The sequence below is a fragment of the Triturus cristatus genome, chromosome 7, assembly GCF_964204655.1.
Source record: "Triturus cristatus chromosome 7, aTriCri1.1, whole genome shotgun sequence".
Taxonomy (NCBI): Eukaryota; Metazoa; Chordata; class Amphibia; order Caudata; family Salamandridae; genus Triturus; species Triturus cristatus.
The window spans coordinates 1744972814-1744994296 of NC_140590.1; the positions used below are offsets into that span (position 1 = coordinate 1744972814).

Genomic DNA, 21483 nt, shown 5'->3' on the forward strand with positions numbered 1-21483 from the left:
AAGGCGACAGCCCCCTTCCTGGACAGACAAAGGCGTGCTGGGGAAAAGGAGCTCGCCTTTGTTTTGATTCAGGCGCCTCTGGGGCTAGTGGCGGAGGCATTGTTTATGTTTCAGTGACCGCGTTATAGTAACACACAAAAAAAAAAAACAGGTCTAGTGCCAAACCCAAAAGTATGCTCATTAAAATTGTGAATGTCAATAGTTTTGCAGCAGCCAATTTCATTTGCACTTTTTTTCTCAACCATTCAAAGCACACCTTTCTCTGAACTTCCTTCCTACTACCCAGATACTGCTGATCATCATTCCCACTCCTTCTATAGCCTTTTGTACCTGCGTATCCCACCCTCTGCAGTTCCATTCTCCACCCATGATTTCCTTTAGTCTTATCCAGCAATCTAATTTGATTTATTGAGCAATCTAATTTGATTTGACTTCTGTCTTTATTTTCTACAAAGCAAAGTCATTCCGTTTTACCCCTCCTTTATCAACCCTCCTTCCACCTCTTCCACTGGTATCTTCTCATTGCACCTTTCTTCAATATACTACCAATCCATCTCAGCTGTATTTGTTGCAACCTAGCTGACCTCTCTTTGTCCACTTCTTTCTGTCTGTTACAGCCTCTTATCTGAAAATCATTCCTTCCTCTCTGGTCTCTTGAGTGTTTTTTACCTCCTCTCTGACCTAGACATCCTCTTCTTCCATCCCTCCAACACTGTCTGGGTTCACTGTCGTTTCACCTCTTTTGCCTTCTCCTCGGAGCCCTATCTACGGTCTCCGACCGCCCTTCTGTCGAATCAGATCCATCTGGCCCCTCTTCCTTAGCCTCCTCTCGCCCTATAATCTCAGTCATATTTATTCTCTGCATTTTCCTCATCCCCACCCTTACTTGCTCTCTACCCCACCTCTCGTTTCCCTGCTCTCCTATTTTTCATCCTACTCACTCATGATGTAGGTCTAACATCAGTCAATGAGAGAACCTTTGCGAGGAGAGGATAGAAAGAGGGAAGCACAGTGAACTAGAAGACGAAGAATGTCTGCGCAAAAAAGGAAGAGAAACAAACCAGGAGAAGGAGCACAGGCAGCGAACCCTACAGCCTCTCAGCTGGATGTGGCTACACGCCTGCCAAGCTCGCATGGCTGCCAAGTCCAAGAGCTGGCCAGGCTTTCCTTCCACAGTGTAACAAAGCACTCACCCAGCTCTGATTAAACACTGACAGTAAACAAAGTGACCGGCTCCTCTTCTGCATATTAATCTGGACTGAGACGTAGAAAGAGCGCACTCGCTCACGTCAGTGCCCCCACCACATCCTGTTAGGTAATGCGCAGACGGAAAAAAGCACCTTCATATGCTGACGTCAACAGTTTAAAAAGGGCAGATCTAAGGGAAGGGACTCAACCATATGTACAGGTCGCTTAGTCCTGCAGTATAATGCAGTAATAACACTGTAGTCGCAGGAGCAGTCGCAACACAATCCAAATAAACTCTACGACTGCAACCGAAGGACCTTGGCATGGATCCCACACACCCCACACTCATGCATGACAGGAATTAAATGAGGGAGAGAAGTCCTCCAAGAGCAACGTACAGAGCTGCTTTAGGTGAGGTGCTGGCAGGGTTCTGCTGAGCCTGCGGATCTCTCAGCTGCGGTCAATGGCTGTTTCCATGACTGCCAGGCAGATGAGAGAGAGACAGAGAGTGAAAGACAAAGAAACACAGGGCTTCTCCAACCCGCAAGCTTCTATTGCCCAGAGAGGTGCATATTCGAAGTAGAAGAGGTGGGCACATATGCGCGTGGAAGGTGACAGCAAAGAACTATGTGTCGAAGCCACGATGAGAATACACTTCCTGCTAGTGTTGCCTTTCAAAATAAAGGCAGCAGCCTGAGTTCGGAGCCGTGGGTTTTCTTTCCTAGTCTAGCAGGCACCACGGCCACCTCATCTCTGGTAATGTCACAACGGTGACGCTACCACCATTCGTCAGCTCGGAGCTAAGCAATAGAAAGATACTCTATGGATCTTCTGTGTTCTTTGTGCTCACTTTTCTTTCGTTCCTCTCCTCTGGAAATCCAACCAAAGATGCCCCTCTCTCGTCTTTCTGCTTACTTCTTACCAGTCTGCGCACGAGACGCTCGTTTGTTTCTCCCTGTCTGTTCTTGTTTTTAGAACTCTGTACTCATTTTAATACTTTTTTGCTCCACCTATCACATGAACTTTAATGGATTGTTTAAATACATATTAATTTACGAATCAAATGCATTTTCTCCTTACAAATGAATACAGATTACCTACCATCTAACATTAAACGAGAAGCCCCGGTATTACAAGCGCTCGCCATGACGTATTCGGTTGGCTTTTTCTGCCGGCCTTGCCTGCTAAAAGATTTCTTGCCTTTATGGGGGCATGTGTTTTACACATGGCCCCATAAAGATAACAAACCTTTTGCAACCAACCTAAATCTCGCCGGGCAAGACGCCAGGCGAGACCTAATAAATCTCGCCGGGCGAGACTGCGCATGCGCGCAGCTATGCCGGGCGAGACCTAAAAAGGACTTGGAAACCACAAACACGTAGTTTGAATGTTTAAGTCACACCCTCAAGTACATGCCCCTCTTGTCCTTCTCCCTGCTGCCCCCTCCTCAACTCCACCCCCTTTCTAAACCCTACCCCCTCCCTCCTAACCACCTTCCTCAACCCCACCCCCCACTCCTCCTACCCCACCTTCCCGCTCCCTCCCCACTCTCCCATCCTAAACCCCACCCCCTACCACTCCCTCAACCCCACCCACCACACCCGCCCTTCCTCAACCCCATCCCCACCACTCCCCCTCATCAACCCCACCCTCTACCACTCCCTCAACCCCACCCACCACTCCCGCCCTTTCCTTATCCCCACCCCCACCACTCCCCCGGTGGGTGTAAAACTTTGGAATTGAGTGCTACCTAGACTCACCTGGCAGAGCGCAGAAACATCTTTTACGTTCCCCCCCAGCAGCGCAGGTCCCGTTCACGATCTCCACGGGTAGAGCGAGTGGGCGTTCTTCGTGGGTCCCCATGGCCGACCAATGAGAAGGACTCAGTATTCAAAAGTGCACCAGAGGGGGCGGTGTCCGACGTGAGACAGACTGAAGCCTCCGCGGCGCCCCCTGGTTCTCGTACTAGGTAGAATGTGAAGTCGGGTTTGCTGCTGGGTCACGCTGCGCAGCGGGTAATAAGTTTCAGGGCGGGGGCGGAGAACTACAGGGAGGTTCTGCTGCTATTATGGCAACGGCTCATAGGTGCGCAGGAGGAGAGGCACTCAAACGCAACCATTGAGAAGTACACCAGCAGCACCGCCTCCCGTCAGGAAAGGAGGGGGTGCTGTGGTACTGTTTCGCATAGTGTATTCTGAAGAGCGTACGTACACTGCCCGCAGACACTTACATATAATTGTGAACATATCTTAATGTCTGAAAGATTCAGTGCAAAACACAAGAATTAATGTGCGCGTTGTGAGGGTACAACCCCCCTAACACGGTGGAAATCGGTCAAATATGAAGCTGATTAAAATTGGCGAGAGCACAACGTTAAAGGGGTATTTCATTTTATTCTTTTTGTTGCCTATTATATAGCGCAAACTCGACCCGAAGGTATTGGAGCGCTGTACATAGCACCGTATTTACATTGCACATTCAGGCGCTGGGAGATTAAAGTGGTTTGCCCAGGATCACAGGATGTGGATGCGACCCCGAGGCTCGAAGCCGGTTTCCTGCACCAAAGTCGGCAATTTAAGCAGACGGAGCACATCCTCTCCCCGTTTTGAAACCACCTAATTTTCTAGTGGGTCCCGTCTCTGATGCGAAAGAGGCTTTCGGGGCTCTTGCGACGGGGGTACACAGAAAAGCGCAAAGAAGGACGCTACTGCCTTTAAATGTGCGTAAACAAGAATGCGGGTCTCCGTGTGTGCGGAAAACCGTGTTGATGGCCTTTCACGAGCGTGCACTAGGGCAGGTGCACTCAGGGCCGGCTTTAGGGCAGTGCGACTGGTGCGGCCGCACTGGGCGCTGATCTGTAGAGGAGGTGCTTTGACCTCAGGGGGCGCTGTGCTTAGCAATATCTTATAAGAGAGAGAAGGGGCACTTTTGCAGGTGGTAGTGAGAGAATCCGAGGAGGCGCCAAAGAGACGTGGGGGCGCCAAAAGTGAATGTCGCACCCGGTGCCACCAGCGCAAAAGCAGGCTCTTGAATGTATGTAAAAAGTGCTGTGACCCTGTCCAAGTGTGTGCCAGCGAGTGCCGTGCCGCGCCGCTGCTCTGCATGAGTGTTTTGGAGCTCTCATGTCTGCATCAAGTACGCTCGTGCCCGCCTAGCGGGTACAGATGTGGGTGAACAAGGGTACGGGGGAGGAGTGGCGGGACGGGACCTACAGACGCTCAGAGTCTGTGCACCATCGTGCTGAGGCTCTCCCGTGTCTGAGGTGCGCCAAGCTGATAGTGGCCCAAATAAGGTTTGTCTATGTGGATGACTCGCCCAGACACTCACAGCCGAGCTGTGCCGGGCATGTATGTCGAAGAAACAAATCTGTCCTGAAAGCGTTACAGCAGCACCTTTATAAAGGGGAGGAGCCGGCGATCTGAGCGACCTGTAGGGTTGTATGTAAACTGTTTAGGCCGGGAGGGAAGCGGACGGACTCGGGCTTTTTAAAACTATTCAACCCGCACGGATTAAGCAACCGCTTGTTATATCCTCATCAGGCGCGCAACACCCATTGGGCTCACTGGGCTTCAGCCCCCCCCCCCCCTCATGTGTGTCAGCCCGGCTGAGACAGCGTCGCGGGCTGGCGTCCGTCCATCAATTGTTGTTTTTGCATTTGTCACCCCGAGTGGGAAGGGTATGCTCAGACGTGAGTCCCTTGCTCTCCATGCCACTGGAATCAAGCTATCCTGGCTGATGAGGGCTGAAAGCCCGAAACCGGTCCTAGGATGCTTGATTCCGGTCCAGGGAAGACATGGCTTGGCAGTTCGGGCTGGACTGTTCCCATGAGGCACAGGGTCAAGACTGATTTGCATATGGCTGGGTTCAAACTGGAATGGCATGGTGAGCAAAAAAACGATGGATTTAGGCCCAGATCTCTGTACTGGGGTGAATGTATGACATTGTTCTGCATTCTGTCCATCAATTGTTGTTTTTGCGTCCGTCTAATTGCAGCCGCACGCGAGTACTTCACAGGTCTTTAAAAGACCATTTACTCGTTAATGAGGCTTTTGTTGTGTTTTCACCCCTTCTTACAGCCACTCTGCTATGGCTGGAAGACTTAGCCCCCCCGAAATCTTTTTCAGCCCCCCCCCCCCCCCGAAATGTGGCTTTAGTTGCCTGCCTGATCCTCATCGGTTAAAAGAGGCGCGAAAAGTTTTAATTTTGTAAGCTGAGGTTAGGTCCGTTGGCTGTTACCATCGGGTAAATTGGGGATTTTTTGAATGACATCTTGGTAAGTGTACCTGCCGGCTGGGGAATACTTTATTTTATAATGTACTCTTTATTCACTACCGCTATCCTACTGCACGCAACAGCACACTCAGTTTTAGTTACAGACTGGAGCTGTGTCAGGCAAGAAAGTGCCGGAAAAACTGCACCAGGTATCCAAAAGGTACTGCAGCAGGCACATTTAAAGTATTGCAACAAGCACATTTAAAGTACTGCGGGGAATATAAACAAGGGCCTTATCTCCGCTTTTTTGGCTTTAAAAGCCAAAAAAGCGGAGATAAAACTATCGCCCTATTTGCAAGTGGGTGCTAACATCCATTAGCGCATGTTGGGACCCTTTTACCCGACGCCTCCCTTTGCATCTCTAATGAGATGCAAAGTGGGCGTCAATGGGCAGTACTGCATGTAAATTATCGCTGATGTACACATCGCAATATTTACAAGGAGGCCCACGCATTTTAGCAGACGTTACTTTTGCCAAAAACTAACGTCTGCTAAAATGCTGACCTACCTATACTTTACATTGGGGGTGGATTATGCTCATACGACCACAGGGTCGTATCAGCAAGGTTATCGCCGTTTTCCATGGAACATCGCTGGAAAACCAGCGATGTTCCATGGAAAACACCACTATTGCTGGAATAATTATCGCCATTGCGCTATGCGTTGTTAATACAGCGCTAGCATGGCGATAATTTCCAGCGATAGCCGGCGAAAAAAAATTCACACCAAGCGCGGCCAGCGAGAATTATCGCTGCCGCTTGATAATATGCCCCAGCAGCAGGCATATTAAAAGTACTGCAACAGGCACATTTAAAGTAATGAAAAAAGCCATATTTAAAATACTGCCGCAGGCGTATCAAAAGTACTGAAGAAGCCATATTTAAAGAACTGCAGCAGGCGTATCAAAAGTACTGAAGAAGCCATATTTAAAGTACTGCAACAGGCATATTTAAAGTACTGCAACAGGCATATTTAAAGTACTGCAGCAGGCATATTTAAAGTACAGCACAAGGCATATTAAAAGTACCCCACCAGGCATATTTAAAGAATCACAGCAGGCATATTTAAAGTACCCCAACAGGCATATTTAAAGTACTGCAGCAGGCATATTCAAAGTACTGCAGCAGGCATATTTAAAGTACAGCACAAGGCATATTAAAAGTACCCCACCAGGCATATTTAAAGAATTACAGCAGGCATATTTAAAGTGCCCCAACAGGCATATTTAAAGTACTGCAACAGTCATATTTAAATTACTGCAGCAGGCATATTTATAGTGTTGCATCATGTGTATTTAAAGTACTGCAGCAGCCATATTTATAGTACCACACCATGTATATTTAAAGTACCACTGCAGGCATATTTAAAGTACAGCACAAGGCATATTAAGAGTACCCCACCAGGCCTATTTAAAGAACCACAGAAGGCATATTTAAAGTACCCCAACAGGCATATTTAAAGTACCCCAACAGGCATATTTAAAGAATCACAGCAGGCATATTTAAAGTACACCAACAGGCATATTTAAAGGACTGCAGCAGGCATATTTAAAGTACTGCAGCAGGCATGTTAAAAGTACTGCAGCAGGTATATTTATAGTACCGCATAATGTATATTTAAAGTACCGCATCAGGTATATTTTAAAGTGCCGCAGCAGGTATATTTTAAAGTGCCGCAGCAGGTATATTTGAAAGTGCCGCAGCAGGTATATTTAAAGTAGTACAGCAGCAGGTATATTTAAAATACTGTTCCAGGCTGATTTAAATACTGCTCCAGACATTTAAAGTACATCTCCAGGCATATTTAAAGTAATGCTCTAGTCTAGTCACATCTAAAGTACTGCAGCAGGCATATCTAAAGTACTGCAGCGGTCATATTTAAAGAACCGCAGCAGGCGTATTTAAAGTACTGCAACAGGTATATTTAAAGAACTGCAGCAGGCATATTTAACGTACTGCAGCAGGCATATTTAAAGTACTGCATTAGGCATATTTAAAGCACTGCCGCAGGCATATTTAAAGTACCGCAGCAGGCATATTTGAAGTACCACAGCAGGCATAATTAAAGTACAGCAGCATGTATATTTATAGTACTGCACAGTGTATATTTAAAGTACCGCACCAGGTATATTTCATGTACCACACCAGATATATTTAACTAACAGCAGCAGGAATATTTAAAGTACTGGTCCAGGCATATTTAAAGTCCAGCTCCAGGCACATTTAAAGTCCAGCTCCAGGCACATTTAAAGTCCCGCTCCAGGCACATTTAAAGTCCCGCTCCAGGCACATTTAAAGTCCCGCTCCAGGCACATTGAAAGTACCGCTCCAGGCATATTGAAAGTACTGTAGCAGGCATATTTAAACTACTGCAGCAGGCATATTTCAAGTACTGCAGCAGGCATATTCAAAGTACCACACCAGGCACATTTAAAGTACCGGTCTAGGCTTATTTAAAGCACAGCTCCAAGCATATTTTAAGTACTGCCTTAGGCACATTTAAAGTACTGCCCTAGGCACATTTAAAGTACTGCAGCAGGCATATTTAAAGTACTGCAGCAGGCATATTTAAAGTACAGCAACAGGCATATTTAAAGTGCCGCAGCAGGCATATTTAAAGTACCACTGCCGGTATATTTAGAGTACCGCACCAGGCATATTAAAAATTTTGCAGCAGGTATATTTATAGTACTGCTCCATGTATTTTTTAAGGTCCGCACCAGGCATATTTAAAGTACCGGTCCAGGCATATTTAAAGTACCGGTTCAGGAATAATTAAAGTACAGCTCCAGTCATTTTTATAGTGCTTCAGGCACATTTAATGTTCTGCAGCAGGCTTATTTAAAGTACTGCAACAGGCTTATTTAAAGTACTGCAACAGGCTTATTTAAAGTACTGGAACAGGCTTATTTAAAGTACTGCAGCAGGCATATTTAAAGTACTGCACCAGGCATATTGAAAGTACTGCTGCAGGCATATTAAAAGTACAGCAGCAGGTATATTTATAGTACCGCACCATGTATATTTAAAGTACAGCAGCAGGCATATTTAAAGTACTGCTCCAGGCATATTTAAAGTACAGCTTAAGGCATACTTAAAGTACTGCAGCTGGGGTATTTAAAGTACTGCTGCAGGCATACTTAAAGGTAGCAGCAGGAATATTTAAAATACTAAAGCAGCCATATTTAAAGTAATGCAGCAGGCATATTTAAAGTGTTACACCGGGAATATTTAATGCACTGCTCCAAGCATACTTAAAGTACTGCAGCAGGTATATTAAAAGTACTGCAGCAGGTGTATTTAGAGTATTGCACCAGATATATTTAAAGTACTGCTGCAGGCATATTTAAAATAAAGTACTGCAGCAGGCATATTTAAAGCGCTGCACCAGGCATATTTAAAGCGCTGCACCAGGCATATTTAAAGCGCTGCACCAGGCATATTTAAAGTGCTGCAGCAGGTATATTTATACTACCGCTTAATGTATATTTAAAGTACCGCACAAGGTATATTTTAAAGTGCAGCAGCAGGCATATTTAAAGTACTGCAGCGGATATATTCAAAGTACAGGACCAGGCATATTTAAAATCCGTTTCAGGCATATTTAAAATACCGCTCCATGTATATTTAAAGTACCACACCAAGTATATTTAAAGTACAGCAGCAGGTATATTTAATTTACTGCAACAGGCATATTTAAAGTACCGCTCCAGGCACATTTAAAGTACCGCTCCAGGCACATTTAAAGTACTGCTCCAGGCACGTTTAAAGTACTGCAGCAGGCACGTTTAAAGTACTGCAGCAGGCATATTTAAAGTACTGCAGCAGGCATATTCAAAGTATTGCAATAGGCATTTTTAAAGTACAGAAGTCTGATTCCCATGCCTGACAGGACTACCTTATTAGCCATCCGAGTCATTGGCTGATCATCCATGAGGAGGCATTTGGTGGCATCTGCAAGAAGACTATGAATCTCAACAGCAACAGGGCCAGCAGGCGGGCTCCCATCTACAGCACCTGTTGCCAGCGAGGCACACACAGTGCGGTGACAAGCCACGTGGCGCGAGAGGCATTCAGTGGCATCTTTAGGAGGACTACGAGTCTCAACAGCAACGGGACCATGAGGCTGGGTCCCATCTACCATACCTGTGGCTCACAAGATGCGCATATCGCGCGGTGACGAACCCCGCTGCGTGGGATGCATTCGGTGGCATCTGCAGGAGGACTATGAGTCCCAACAGTAATGGGGCCAGGAAGTGGGCTCCCATCTGCCGCACCTGTGGCAAGTGAGCATGCATATAGCGCGGTGACGTGCCCTACAGCGCAGGACGCATGTGGGCCACCCCCACGCCCATCCTGTGCCCGTTAATGGCAGGAAGAGGCAGGCGGGGCCACCACCCTTGGTCCTGCCGCCGACTATTTGCTCCCATTGTCGCCTTGGTGGATGGGTGTCCCTGAGACAGTTGTGAGTCCTATCACCTGACCTGGATTCCCTCACAAGACTACCAGGACTCTCCATTATAGTGAGCCTGGCTAGAGGTTTGTTTTTAGACATTTTTAGGGCTCGCCCCTTGTGATGCACTGCTCAGCAGTACTCGCGCAGGCGAGCCGTTTTGTAGGGGGTTTAGAAACGAACCCTGGAATCGTACACGCTCGTGCGTGTGCTTTTCCTTTTGGGTTCTGCTATTGGGCTTTGCGCGTATGTTGTTTTTTAACAGACCACGCAATAGGCCAAAGGCGGGCGCATTGCTCCGCCCATGGCCTATTGGTGTCTGTTACGCGCACCAAAGCCCATATGTCTTCAGTTATCGCGCCCAGACACGGGCACGATAATTGAAGACATATGGCTCGCAGTGGCGTGTGCGCCCACCACTCGCGGCCGTGTTTTTTGTGTGTTTTTTTTACGTACCTCTGTCACTTGTTTTTTAATGGACTTCTAATCTTTCCCATGCAAAAAAGGTATTCACTCTCCATACTCCAACTTTAACTGAGGCTTCCCCAGCTCTTCATCTCGGTTTCGAGAGCCACTTATTTTCTTAACATGCCTGGCTTTGCCCATGTTCTCTGACCTTATTTTGGTGACTGGATTGGCTCTAGGACTTTCCCAAGGCATAGCTTGCACTTCTCATGTTTCACACCAGCCGACCCACTACCTCGCAGCACATCCTGCTTTTATTTTAATTTATACTAATAGCAATCCGCTTTAATTATAGCGGCCGCGTTGTTTTAATATATTTATTTTAGCAGCGAGGTCCTAATTTAGTGGCCATGCTTACTTATCTTGTTTACTAGTGCCCATGCAGCACTTTCCGATTCATAGAGGCCGCAACCCCTTTCTTTACACAAACCGCGTCTAATGAAAGGGGAGTGGCCTCTATGAATGTGAAAGCGCTGCATGGGCGATGTGAGAGAGAGGATATGGGGCTTACCTTCGGGTCGCCATGGGAAAACCATCCCAACGTCTCGGGGGAACCAAATGCATCTTGGGACTTGAAGGACGGCCCAAGCCGCCAACCACCAACACACCCGTTTGCTGTTTCTCCACAGAGGAACTACGGGAGGAAACCGGAAGTGAGCCGAAGCGAACCCGGAAGTAATGTTCTTGCCCCAATGAAAAGAGAGCTCAACAGGAAGGACTTGGCGCGGACCAATGGCGGGGAAGAAGGTACGCAAGTGAGAAGGAAGAAGACTGAGACTGTGGAGAACCCGTCGAGGACGACACGGAGACCCAGGACGACCGGGAAGGAGACGAGGACCCTGACGACCGGTGGAGCGAGGATTGGTGGTCCCCACCGGAGGAGGCTGGAGAGCGGTCGCAACTCAGGAGAGTTGCGGCGGAGCCGGTGAGTCACCACGTCTCGGGGAACAAGGGGGAGGGTGAGCGGGAGGAGGGAGGTGAAGCTAAGGGAGGGCACGGGTAAAGAAGAAACCAGTCTAGAGTTTTGGTGTGGCACAATATTTTCTGTATTCTTCACAATGTGGTAGTTTTCTATCAGCACTAGAAGCTATCTTCAGGTTCTCTTTGCTCCCTATGCAACATGTGTCCACCTTTGGCTATTAGGACACGTTCATTTTGTCAATAAACGCACTCGTTTCTTTTGCGGTCATCCCTGAGCACTCCCTAGACCTTTATATCACTCCTAGGTGTGGAGCACTCCCGTGACCTTATATCACTCCCAGGTGTGGTGACTGGCAAAGACCAAAAGACTCATTTAAAATAGTGTACCTGACGGCTCCCTTTTCTCTCCTCTTCTATGAGCCTCCGGGGAGACACCATCAAGACCGAGGAGGAGCTGGGAACATCTACTCCAGACTCCCTGTCCAGCTCAACCCTTAGTACATCGGGAGAAGAACAGGAGGAAATACACGCTGTGCACGTTGATAAGCCACATCCTGATAATAAACCACGTGTTTTTGGAAAATATATTCAGCCTCCTCACTTGTTTATCAAACCCGCCCTCCCACAAGTGGTGTCAGAAGTGGGATTGAAAGGCGACATGGAGGCTGCGTTAGCCAAAATGGCAGAGAACCAAGAACACTTGGGGAAGGTGAGGGAACGCTCCCTGACTGTAGTCGAAGAGGATCGGGGTAAGCTGCAACAAGTGCTCACAGGAGCAGCTATGGATAAGATTACTGAGGCTCTTGGACACCAGAGAGGACCCACCACCCTTCCTTCTGTAGTTCTACAACGATACGTAACCGGAGAGGACCCAGGTTACTTTTTCAATAATTTTGAAAGGATGCCCACCGCCGCATCCTGGCCACCCGACAAATGGGGTCAATATTTGGGGCCTCTCCTGTCTGAGGACTTGCAGGCAGCTTACCAGGCGGCTACAGTTCAAGGAGTAGTACCCTATGCGGACATAAAACGGTGCATCATGGAGAGGCTGGGGGTAGACGATGAAACCTACCAACTAAAGTTACGACAGATGAAGGAAGGACCACAAGAGACCCCTAGAGCCTTGTATTTCAGAGTAAAAGATATGGCAGATCACTAGCTAAAACCAGCCACTGCGGATAAAGACGGTATCATGGCCGAAATTTATTTGGAGCAATATTTGACCTCGCTTCATCCGCCCATTCAGAGGTGGGTGCAACAACAGGCTAATTTAACACTTGAAACCGCAGCAGAAATTGCTAGTGCCTACAACAGAGCACAAGAGATTCAAAAGGGGCGAGAGGAGCCCACAGGAAAAACGGGAGGATCAGGGGTACCTCGCCATCCCCGTCCGACTCCAGTGAAGAAGCCTGAGCCCATCACCATAATCCCAGGCGCCCCAATAATCAAGCCACCCAATATGGGACCTCAATGTTTCCAGTGTGGAGGGATGGGACATATCGCCCGGTTCTGTCCCCAAAGGGAAGAACGCATGGAAATTGGCATGGCTCGCAACTACTATTGTTCTCCATCAGAAAGAAAAACCCCATCCTATCGTTGTACCGTATCAGTGAATGGACATCCCATGACGACCCTGGCAGATACGGGTTGCCTGTACAGTGTGGTTCGACCTCAAGACCTGGGATCATACCTAGGCCCAATTGACGGAACAGTAGCCATACGGTGTGTTCACGGTGACACCAAACCCTACACCACAGCACAGGTACAGATACAACACACTCATGATCCAGGCACTACTCTAACTGTGGGACTTATACCCCGATTACCGGAGCAAGCTATACTGGGAAACGATTACCCAAAGTTGTCCCAGCTGTTACATGGCACCAAACCTGAAGAAGAATAGTTAGCCACAGCGCCTTTTTCGCAGGAGAAAGAGAAAGAATGGCCACCGGCGAAACCCAAGAAGAGCCGAAAACAAAGGAGGACCGAGAAAGGCAGGAGTCCGTTGGTTCTGCCAGTTCTACAAGATGAGAACTCATGGGAAACTGACAGAAATATCCATGCGGCACAGCGAGGAGACCCAGTGTTACAAGAAGCATGGAACAAGGCCCTAGAGGATGAAGACCCCCATCATGTAGGTCCATATTTCTTTAAAAAGAAGGGACTACTGTATAGGAAAGGGAGTCCAACTCAGAGCCCCCAGTTACTAATACCCGGTCCGTTCAGGGAGAAAGTGTTATATCTAGCCCACAGTCACTTATTGGGGGGACATTTTGCAGTAGACAAAACCGAAAAACAGATTCTGGAAAGATTTTATTGGCCTGGCATATATCAGCAGGTAAAAAGATATTTCAGAGAGTGCCCAGTGTGTCAATGAAACAACAGATACCATCCACCCAGGGCACCCCTACAACCCCTTCCCATAATAAGTGAACCTTTTAGTCGGATAGGCATGGACATCATAGGCCCTTTGTTACCATCCCGCAGTGGATGCCATTCTGTTCTTGTTCTAGTAGATTATGCCACCCAGTTTCCAAAAGCCGTACCTTTACATACACCAGAAGCCTCCAATATAGCCAAAGCCATGATAACAGTATTATCCAGAGTGGGATTCCCAAAAGAAATTCTGATCGATCAAGGGACCCCTTTTGTGTCCCGATTAATGAAACAAGTCTGTGTACTATTAGGGGTGAAGTAAATCAGGACGGCTGCCTATCATCCTCAGACGGATGGACTAGTGGAAAGGTACAATGCCACCATTAAAGCCACCCTTAAGAAACTCCTAGCTTTAGAGTCCAGAAAATGGGAGGATATGTTGCCTCTAGCCTTATTCGCCATCCGCTGCAAAGAACAGAAGAGCACAGGGTACTCCCCTTTTGAGCTGTTATATGGCCATAAACCACGCACCTTTCTAGAGATGGCCCAAGAGAGATGGGAGACAGAACCAGATAATACCAAGCCGTTAACGGAATACGTCTCTAATTTACGTACTCACCTAGGACAAATCAGGACAATCGTCAGAAACAACTTTGAGGAAGCCCAGATTGCACAAAAAGGGCAATATGACAAGGGGGCTAAAGTCAGGACCTTTGAAATAGGGGACTCAGTGTTACTAATGATGGCTTCCTCAGATTATAAGTTGTTAGGACAGTGGCAGGGCCCATATACTATCATTGAAAAGGTCACTCCTGTGACCTACCTGGTCGAGACAGACCCAGCAAGACATACCTCTCAGATTTATCATGTCAATCTGCTTAAAAAAATGGGAGGGACCCGTACCCACTGATATAAACACGGCGGAAGCTCCCACTCCCACGTTTAGCCAGTGTATAGATGCTTGTCCCCCAACTGAACTTTTGCATAGTCTGTTGCAAGTACTAAGTCCACTACAGGATACTTTCTCTTCATCTCCTGGTTGGACCACCCTCTTAGAAAACTCTATAAAAACACCCCTTGGGAAACGGGTACGCCTTAGACCCTACCGTATCCCGGAGGCTCGTCGCCAGACCATTAAAGATGAAATTCAAAAGATGTTGCGGATGGACATAATCGAGCCCTCCATAAGTGAATGGAATTCACCCATTGTCCTTGTGCCAAAGCCAGATGGCTCGGTGTGTTTTTGTATTGACTTTAGAGAAGTCAACAAGATTTCTGAATTCGACACCTATCCACTTTCCAGGGTGGATGAAATGGTCGAAAGAATAGGGAAGGCCAAGTATATCAGTACCCTGGATCTGTGTAAAGGGTATTGGCAGATACCCCTCTGCGAACAGGACAGAGAGAAGACAGCTTTCTCTACCCCCGATGGGCTATACCAGTTCAAAGTGCTACCCTTTAAACTGTACGGGGCTCCAGCCACGTTTCAGAGAGCCATGAATATACTACTACAACCTCATGAGAGGTATGCTAGGGCCTATATTGATGACCTAATCCTTTATAGTGATACCTGGGAACAACATTTGGTACATCTCTTCCACTTCCAGGTCATACAGACCCTAGGGCTCTATGGTCTCAAAATCAATCCTGCTAAGAGTCATCTAGCAGCCCAAACCGTTCGATATCTTGGATATCTATTAGGAGAGGGAGTGATAAGATCCCAAACCGCTAAATTAGCTGCCACTTCACAGATATCTTTACCACAAACCAAGAAAGATCTCCAGGCTTTCTTGGGATTACTCGGGTACTATCGACGGTTCATTCCGAGATTCTCTCAAATTGCAGCTCCCTTGACTAACTTACTCCAAAAATCGGTCAAGACAGAGGAAATGTTAAGGCACCCAACTAAGGACATAGTACAGGCCTTCGAGTCCTTAAAAGCTTCTGTCACATTTGAGACTGTTTTAGTTAGCCCTGACTATTCGCTACCCTTTATCCTTCAAATTGACGCCTCACATCAGGGAGTGGGAGCTGTCTTATCGCAAGAAACACCCCAGGGAGAAAGACCCATACTTTACAGAAGCCGTAAGCTTTTTCCAAGAGAAAAGAATTATGCCACTATAGAAAAGGAGGCTCTAGCCATCAAATGGGCCATAGACACACTGCAATATTATCTCGAGGGTCGGGAATTCTCCTTATATACCGACCATGCCCCCCTAGAATGGCTTGCCAGAAATAAGGGCAACAATGAGAGAGTACTGAGATAGTTTTTATCACTTCAACCTTATCGATTCCGAAACAAATATCGGAAGCGAAGCAAACAGGGAAATGTAGATTACCTGTCTAGGTTTCCCCAAAATGAGAACCCCAGTAGAAAGACAGCAAGGGAAAGGGGATGTGAGAAAGAGGATACAGGGCTTACCTTCGGGTCGCCATGGGAAAATCATCCCAACGTCTCGGGGGAACCAAATGCATCTTGAGACTTGAAGGACGGCCCGAGCCGCCAACCACCAACACACCGGTATACTGTTTCTCCACAGAGGAACTACGGGAGGAAACCGGAAGTGGGCGGAAGCGAACCCGGAAGTAATGTTCTCGCCCCAATGAAAAGAGATCCCAACAGGAAGGACTTGGCCGCGGACCAATGGCGGTGAAGAAGGAAGAAGACGGAGACTGCGGAGAACCCAGAGAGGACGACGCGGAGACCCAGGAAGACGATGAGACAGGACGACCGGGAACCGCGTCTAAAGAAAGGGGTGTGGCCTCTATGAATGTGAAAGCGCTGCATGGGCGATGTGAGAGAGAGGATATGGGGCTTACCTTCGGGTCGCCACGGGAAAACCATCCCAACGTCTCGGGGGAACCAAATGCATCTTGGGACTTGAAGGACGCCCGAGCCGCCAACCACCAACACACCCGTATGCTGTTTCTCCACAGAGGAACTACGGGAGGAAACCGGAAGTGGGCGGAAGCGAACCCGGAAGTAATGTTCTTGCCCCAATGAAAAGAGAGCTCAACAGGAAGGACTTGGCGCGGACCAATGGCGGTGAAGAAGGTACGCAAGTGAAGAAGGAAGAAGACGGAGACTGTGGAGAACCCGGCGAGGACGACGCGGAGACCCAGGACGACCGGGAAGGAGACGAGGACCCTGACGACCGGTGGAGCGAGGAGTGGTGGTCCCCACCGGAGGAGGCTGGAGAGCGGCCGTAACACAGGAGAGTTGCGGCGGAGCCGGTGAGTCACCACGTCTCGGGGAACAAGGGGGAAGGGTAAGCGGGAGGAGGGAGGTGAAACTAAGAGAGGGCACGGGTAAAGAAGAAACCAGTCTACAGTTTTGGTGTGGCACAATATTTTCTGTATTCTTCACAACGTGGTAGTTTTCTATCGGCACTAGAAGCTATCTTCAGGTTCTCTTTGCTCCCTATGCAACATGTTTCCACCTTTGGCTATTAGGACACGTTTATTTTGTCAATAAACTCACTTGTTTCTTTTGCGGTCGTCCCTGAGCATCCCTAGACCTTTATATCACTCCTAGGTGTGGAGCACTCCCTTGACCGTATATCACTCCCAGGTGTGGTGACTGGCAAAGACCAAAAGACTCATTTAAAACAGTGTACCTGACGTCTCCCTTTTCTCTCCTCTTCTATGTGCCTCCGGGGAGACACCATCAAGACCGAGGAGGAGTCGGGAACATCTACTCCAGACTCCCCGTCCAGCTCAACCCGTAGTACATCGGGAGAAGAACAGAAGGAAATACACGCTGTGCACGTTGATAAGCCACATCCTGATAATAAACCACGTGTTTTTGGAAAATATATTTAGCCTCCTCGCTTGTTTATCAAACCCGCCCTCCCACAGACGGTAGTAAACCAACAAATATTTGCAATGCAATAAATCTCGCGTTTGCAGGAGTTTAAGCTATTGCATTGCAAATATTTGTCTTGTCAGCTGTCGTTGCGGCTTTGAACAACTTTCAACGCAGATGATGTCTCTCTCCTGCTAACAGTGGTAAACACCAAAGTAATTGACGAAGGTGTCCTCGTATACCACAGAATGTGGGGTTCGTTCAGATTCTGTTGTTCTGACTTAACTTGACAGTTAGGTCTGTCCATTGTACAAAATGTACTCCGTGCACAGCCCTGTGCTCAGTAGCTGGTCACACCCCTGTTCCTGTGCCTCTTGGCTGACAGTGCCACCCTCACTTTATTGTTGTAGTGCAAGTTACCCTCTAGCGCCCCACCTAAAATAACGTTTATGGTCCGAGATGTACCTGGCCACAGATATGTGGAAGGTCCCAATTTGGGTGCGCAGAATAACGTGTGAAGTAGGTGCAGAAGTTTTAGGGGGCAACCACAGTCACGTAAAATTATTAGCAATGACTTGTATTTGTGAAGTGGGAAGGTACTTGTAAGACATAGTCCAACTGCCTAGAGAATGTCCGAGGGCCTCTGACTCAAATCACTTTTCTGTAGCAGTGCAGGGAAAAGACGGCGAAGTCTGGCCTAGAAGGTTCTACGTATGTCTAATACTCCAACTTGGGTAGCTTTCCTGTGACGCATACTGTGATCCTGGGCATCCTTCCTTTAGCCACACCCCTTATGCAAAAGGCACAGTGTGCAATGCGAGGAGCACAGGGATTGGTTGCAGAGTGCACTGTGTGTGGTGGAAGAATGCAGGATCACACTGCAACAGCCATTGTGAGTGGTAAGAGAGATACAGTGTGTACTGGCGCCCCAGAGATGTGTGCTTTGCACTGCCAGTGGCCAGGACTGCAGTGGACACTGCAAGAGCCAGAGGGACGTGGTGTGCTTTGTGACAGCCAGAGGTACACTGCGTTACCCTCTAGTGATGGAGAGATGCATAGTGCACTGCAGGAGCCAGTGGGATTGTTGGCAGTGGCGAGGGATACAGTGGGGACCGTAAAAGTAGGAGTGAAGTGGTTTCCGCTGCCACTGGCAGAGAGATGTAGTGGCCTCTGCAAGAGCGAAAGGTATGTGATGAGTGCTGTAAATGGCAGAGAGATGCAGTGTGCACTGCAGGAGGCAGTGGTATGGTAAGTTTTCTGTGAGAAGTAGAGCGCTGCAATGGTCACTGCAAGAACCAGAAGGATGTGGAGTGGTCTGTGAAAGCCAGAGGTATTCAAAGTGCCCCTGCTTGGGGTGGAGTGATGCAAAGCGCACTGCAAGAGCCACTGGGATGTTCAGTGCACTGAAAGGGATGCAGTGTGCACTGCCATGAGTGCAGCGTCTTGCATATGCTGGGACCAGTGGTGCTGGCGTCGCTGTCTGGAAAGCAATCGTGGGGGTGGGTAGGCTTTGTGTAGCTGCAGCCTGTTTTTCTCATAAATATTTTCTTTCTCCTCGGCAGACCACCTCAAGTCGCCAGGCGCTGAATCATTTTGGTAAGTTTCCCCTTACCTCTCCCACTCTTAGCCAGTGGTATGGGCGTACAGCTTGCGTATGAAGGTTAGCTACTCATCCGGATCAGTGAGCACTTAGGCGAAGAGTCCACTCAGTCTCCCTAGTGCTCCTTGGCTGGACTGGCCCTTCCGTCACTCTGCATGTTTCCTGGTGGGCAGCAAGCTAGGGGTACTCTTTAAGCAGGTTGACAGCCTTCATCTAGCCATGCCCCCATTTCCCCGGTCACGTTGCGGACTCCTGCGGCTGTTGACAGGCAGGCAGACACAGTGACAGGTGCTTGACCCCTTTCTCCTGTACAAGATCGGCAGGGAGCGGCTAAACCTGTTTTGGGTTTCCCACGTCACATCAGATTAATGTCGCCCCCCCACAGGCAGTCTTTTTTGAGTTTTTCGTGAAGCTTATCTCATCCCTGCTTTGCCCATGTGAACAATAACTTCTCTGATGGGACAGTGACTAGAGAAGTGGGGCAGAACTGCAGCTGTCTGAGCCCTGCACTTTAGGAGCTGCATCCACTGGAATCGTGCCACTTTGAGAACCTCTTTGCACCACTCTGTTTATTGTCAAAGTTACCTTTACATTTTTATTGTTGCCTGAGAACCTCGGGACACACAAGCGCTTGTTCTTTGCAACATGCATCTTAATCCTCTGCACTACTTTAGCATGAGTGGAAACAGCCACTGGTTAAAACTCTGATCTCACTCCAGCAGGAACATTAAGTGCCAAAATTACCTGTACATTTAGTCCCGTCCCCTGCACCTAGTCTCTCAAACTAAAATTTGTTTGTTCTGTTCGCCAGGTAGGGACTCTTAAGAGCTAAGCCCAGGGACCTTCAGAGCAGGCATCATCCAAGGAAATAGGCAATATGCACAGCACTGCTTCCTAGCAACGTGTCAGTCACCGAAGGTTTACACTTCAGTATTTACAACATCCTTTTAACATGCCTATAGGGGCAGTACACTATTCCCCCCCCCCCCCCCCCCCCAATTCGTGTTACTCTCAAGTTGCCATGTATTTGCAATGCAATAGTTCTTGCATTGGTGAAAGTATGAGCTATTGGCATTGCAAATGATAATGTTTGTTAGATTAATTTTTTTCAAAGAAAAAACACAGCAGTAGCATAAGTAATGTGATTTTTATTTTATTACATAAGCTACTGCTGGTTCATTGCCTACAGTGCCTTTTACTTTGCCCCGCGTACTGTCCTCCTACCTATACTCTTATTCTTAAATCACCTTCCTTTCCACTCTCGCCCACACTCTGTCCTGCCACTTTTCCTCATGCTTTTAGCTCGCTATACATATCTCTCTCCCACGCACTAAATCCTATCACCTAATATTATGTTCTTGCCTCACCATGCTTTTCATTTGCCCCGCACTCTAATATTCTTACAAAAATTTGCATACCTAATACATTATTCACATTTACTACAAACTACGTTTTCTACAAATATTATCTCATATCCAAGATTTAGAACATCTGGACATTATACATGAATAGTTTTAATTATAATTGCACATCCATAACAAAAACAAATAACATTATCATTTTCAAAGCCAACAGCTCAAACTTAAATAATGTGAGACTAATTGCACTGTAAATGCTTGTTGGACTTGTGTCTTTGCCCGCTGGTTTCTGCTGAGATGTGACAGATCTTGGAGGGTCGCAGTGTCCAATATATTGGTCACTATTTACCCACCTCACAGTTTTAAGGCTGTTTGAGCCGTATTTCTTGCTCACAGTTGCTTCTATTAACTTACTGGACCCAAGGGGGGTTATGCATATTTTGTTATATCACGCCTCAAAGGTTCTTTTGTTGTTTAGCTTTGTCTTATTTTGTGGGGGGTTACTTTGGTTGCAGCTTGGGAGCTAGCTTTGACGAAAATCACCTGCTTATTGCATACATTGGGGAAAAGAAGATAACTGGACCCACTCGAAAGACTCCTCAGGATACCCCCCTGCAGGTCGACTTTCGGAGGGTTCCTGACTCGCGCTGTGAACATGGTGTCTAAAGAAATCGAGCTTGTAGAAAGATGACTATCCCTATCTAAGTGTATGAAGCGAGTGTGAGCAGCCAAGAAGAACATCTCTGTAGCAAATGCGGGAGTAAAGACAGATCCTCCCGGACTACCATCTGTACCACAATTGAGTCTCCTTTTAGACCAACTGAAAGGGTTTTTACAAGGGCTTTTGATTATTTTTTTACACGCATGGGTAAGGTGGGGAGTCTCAGTGATTCACTCATCCTTGACTAATACCGATCGCCCCATGGAGTCCTCTGGGGAGAGGGTGGGCATGACTGGCCTCGCTTGTGGTGCCTGCCTGGTTAAGCTGGGCCATCCCCGCCTGGTCAGTACTGGACAGCCGGTACTGTGACTGCTAACATTCCCTC

General features: G+C 47.8%; 1 protein-coding gene across 3 annotated transcripts in view; it reads right to left on the reverse strand.

Annotated features, from left to right (window-relative positions):
* Window positions 1-3216, reverse strand: part of LOC146812979 (C-type lectin domain family 2 member B-like) — a 123125-nt gene extending 119909 nt beyond the window's left edge. For 2 of the 3 annotated variants that reach the window (XM_085620005.1, XM_085620002.1), the window contains exon 1: window positions 2949-3216. In XM_085620005.1, coding sequence (XP_085476131.1) covers window positions 2949-3051 — 103 coding nt within the window. In that variant the 5' untranslated portion in view covers window positions 3052-3216. Of the gene's footprint in view, window positions 1-2289; window positions 2378-2948 lie in introns of those variants that run through there. The other variant, XM_085620003.1, reaches the window with a different exon arrangement.
* Window positions 3217-21483: the final 18267 nt, after the last annotated feature.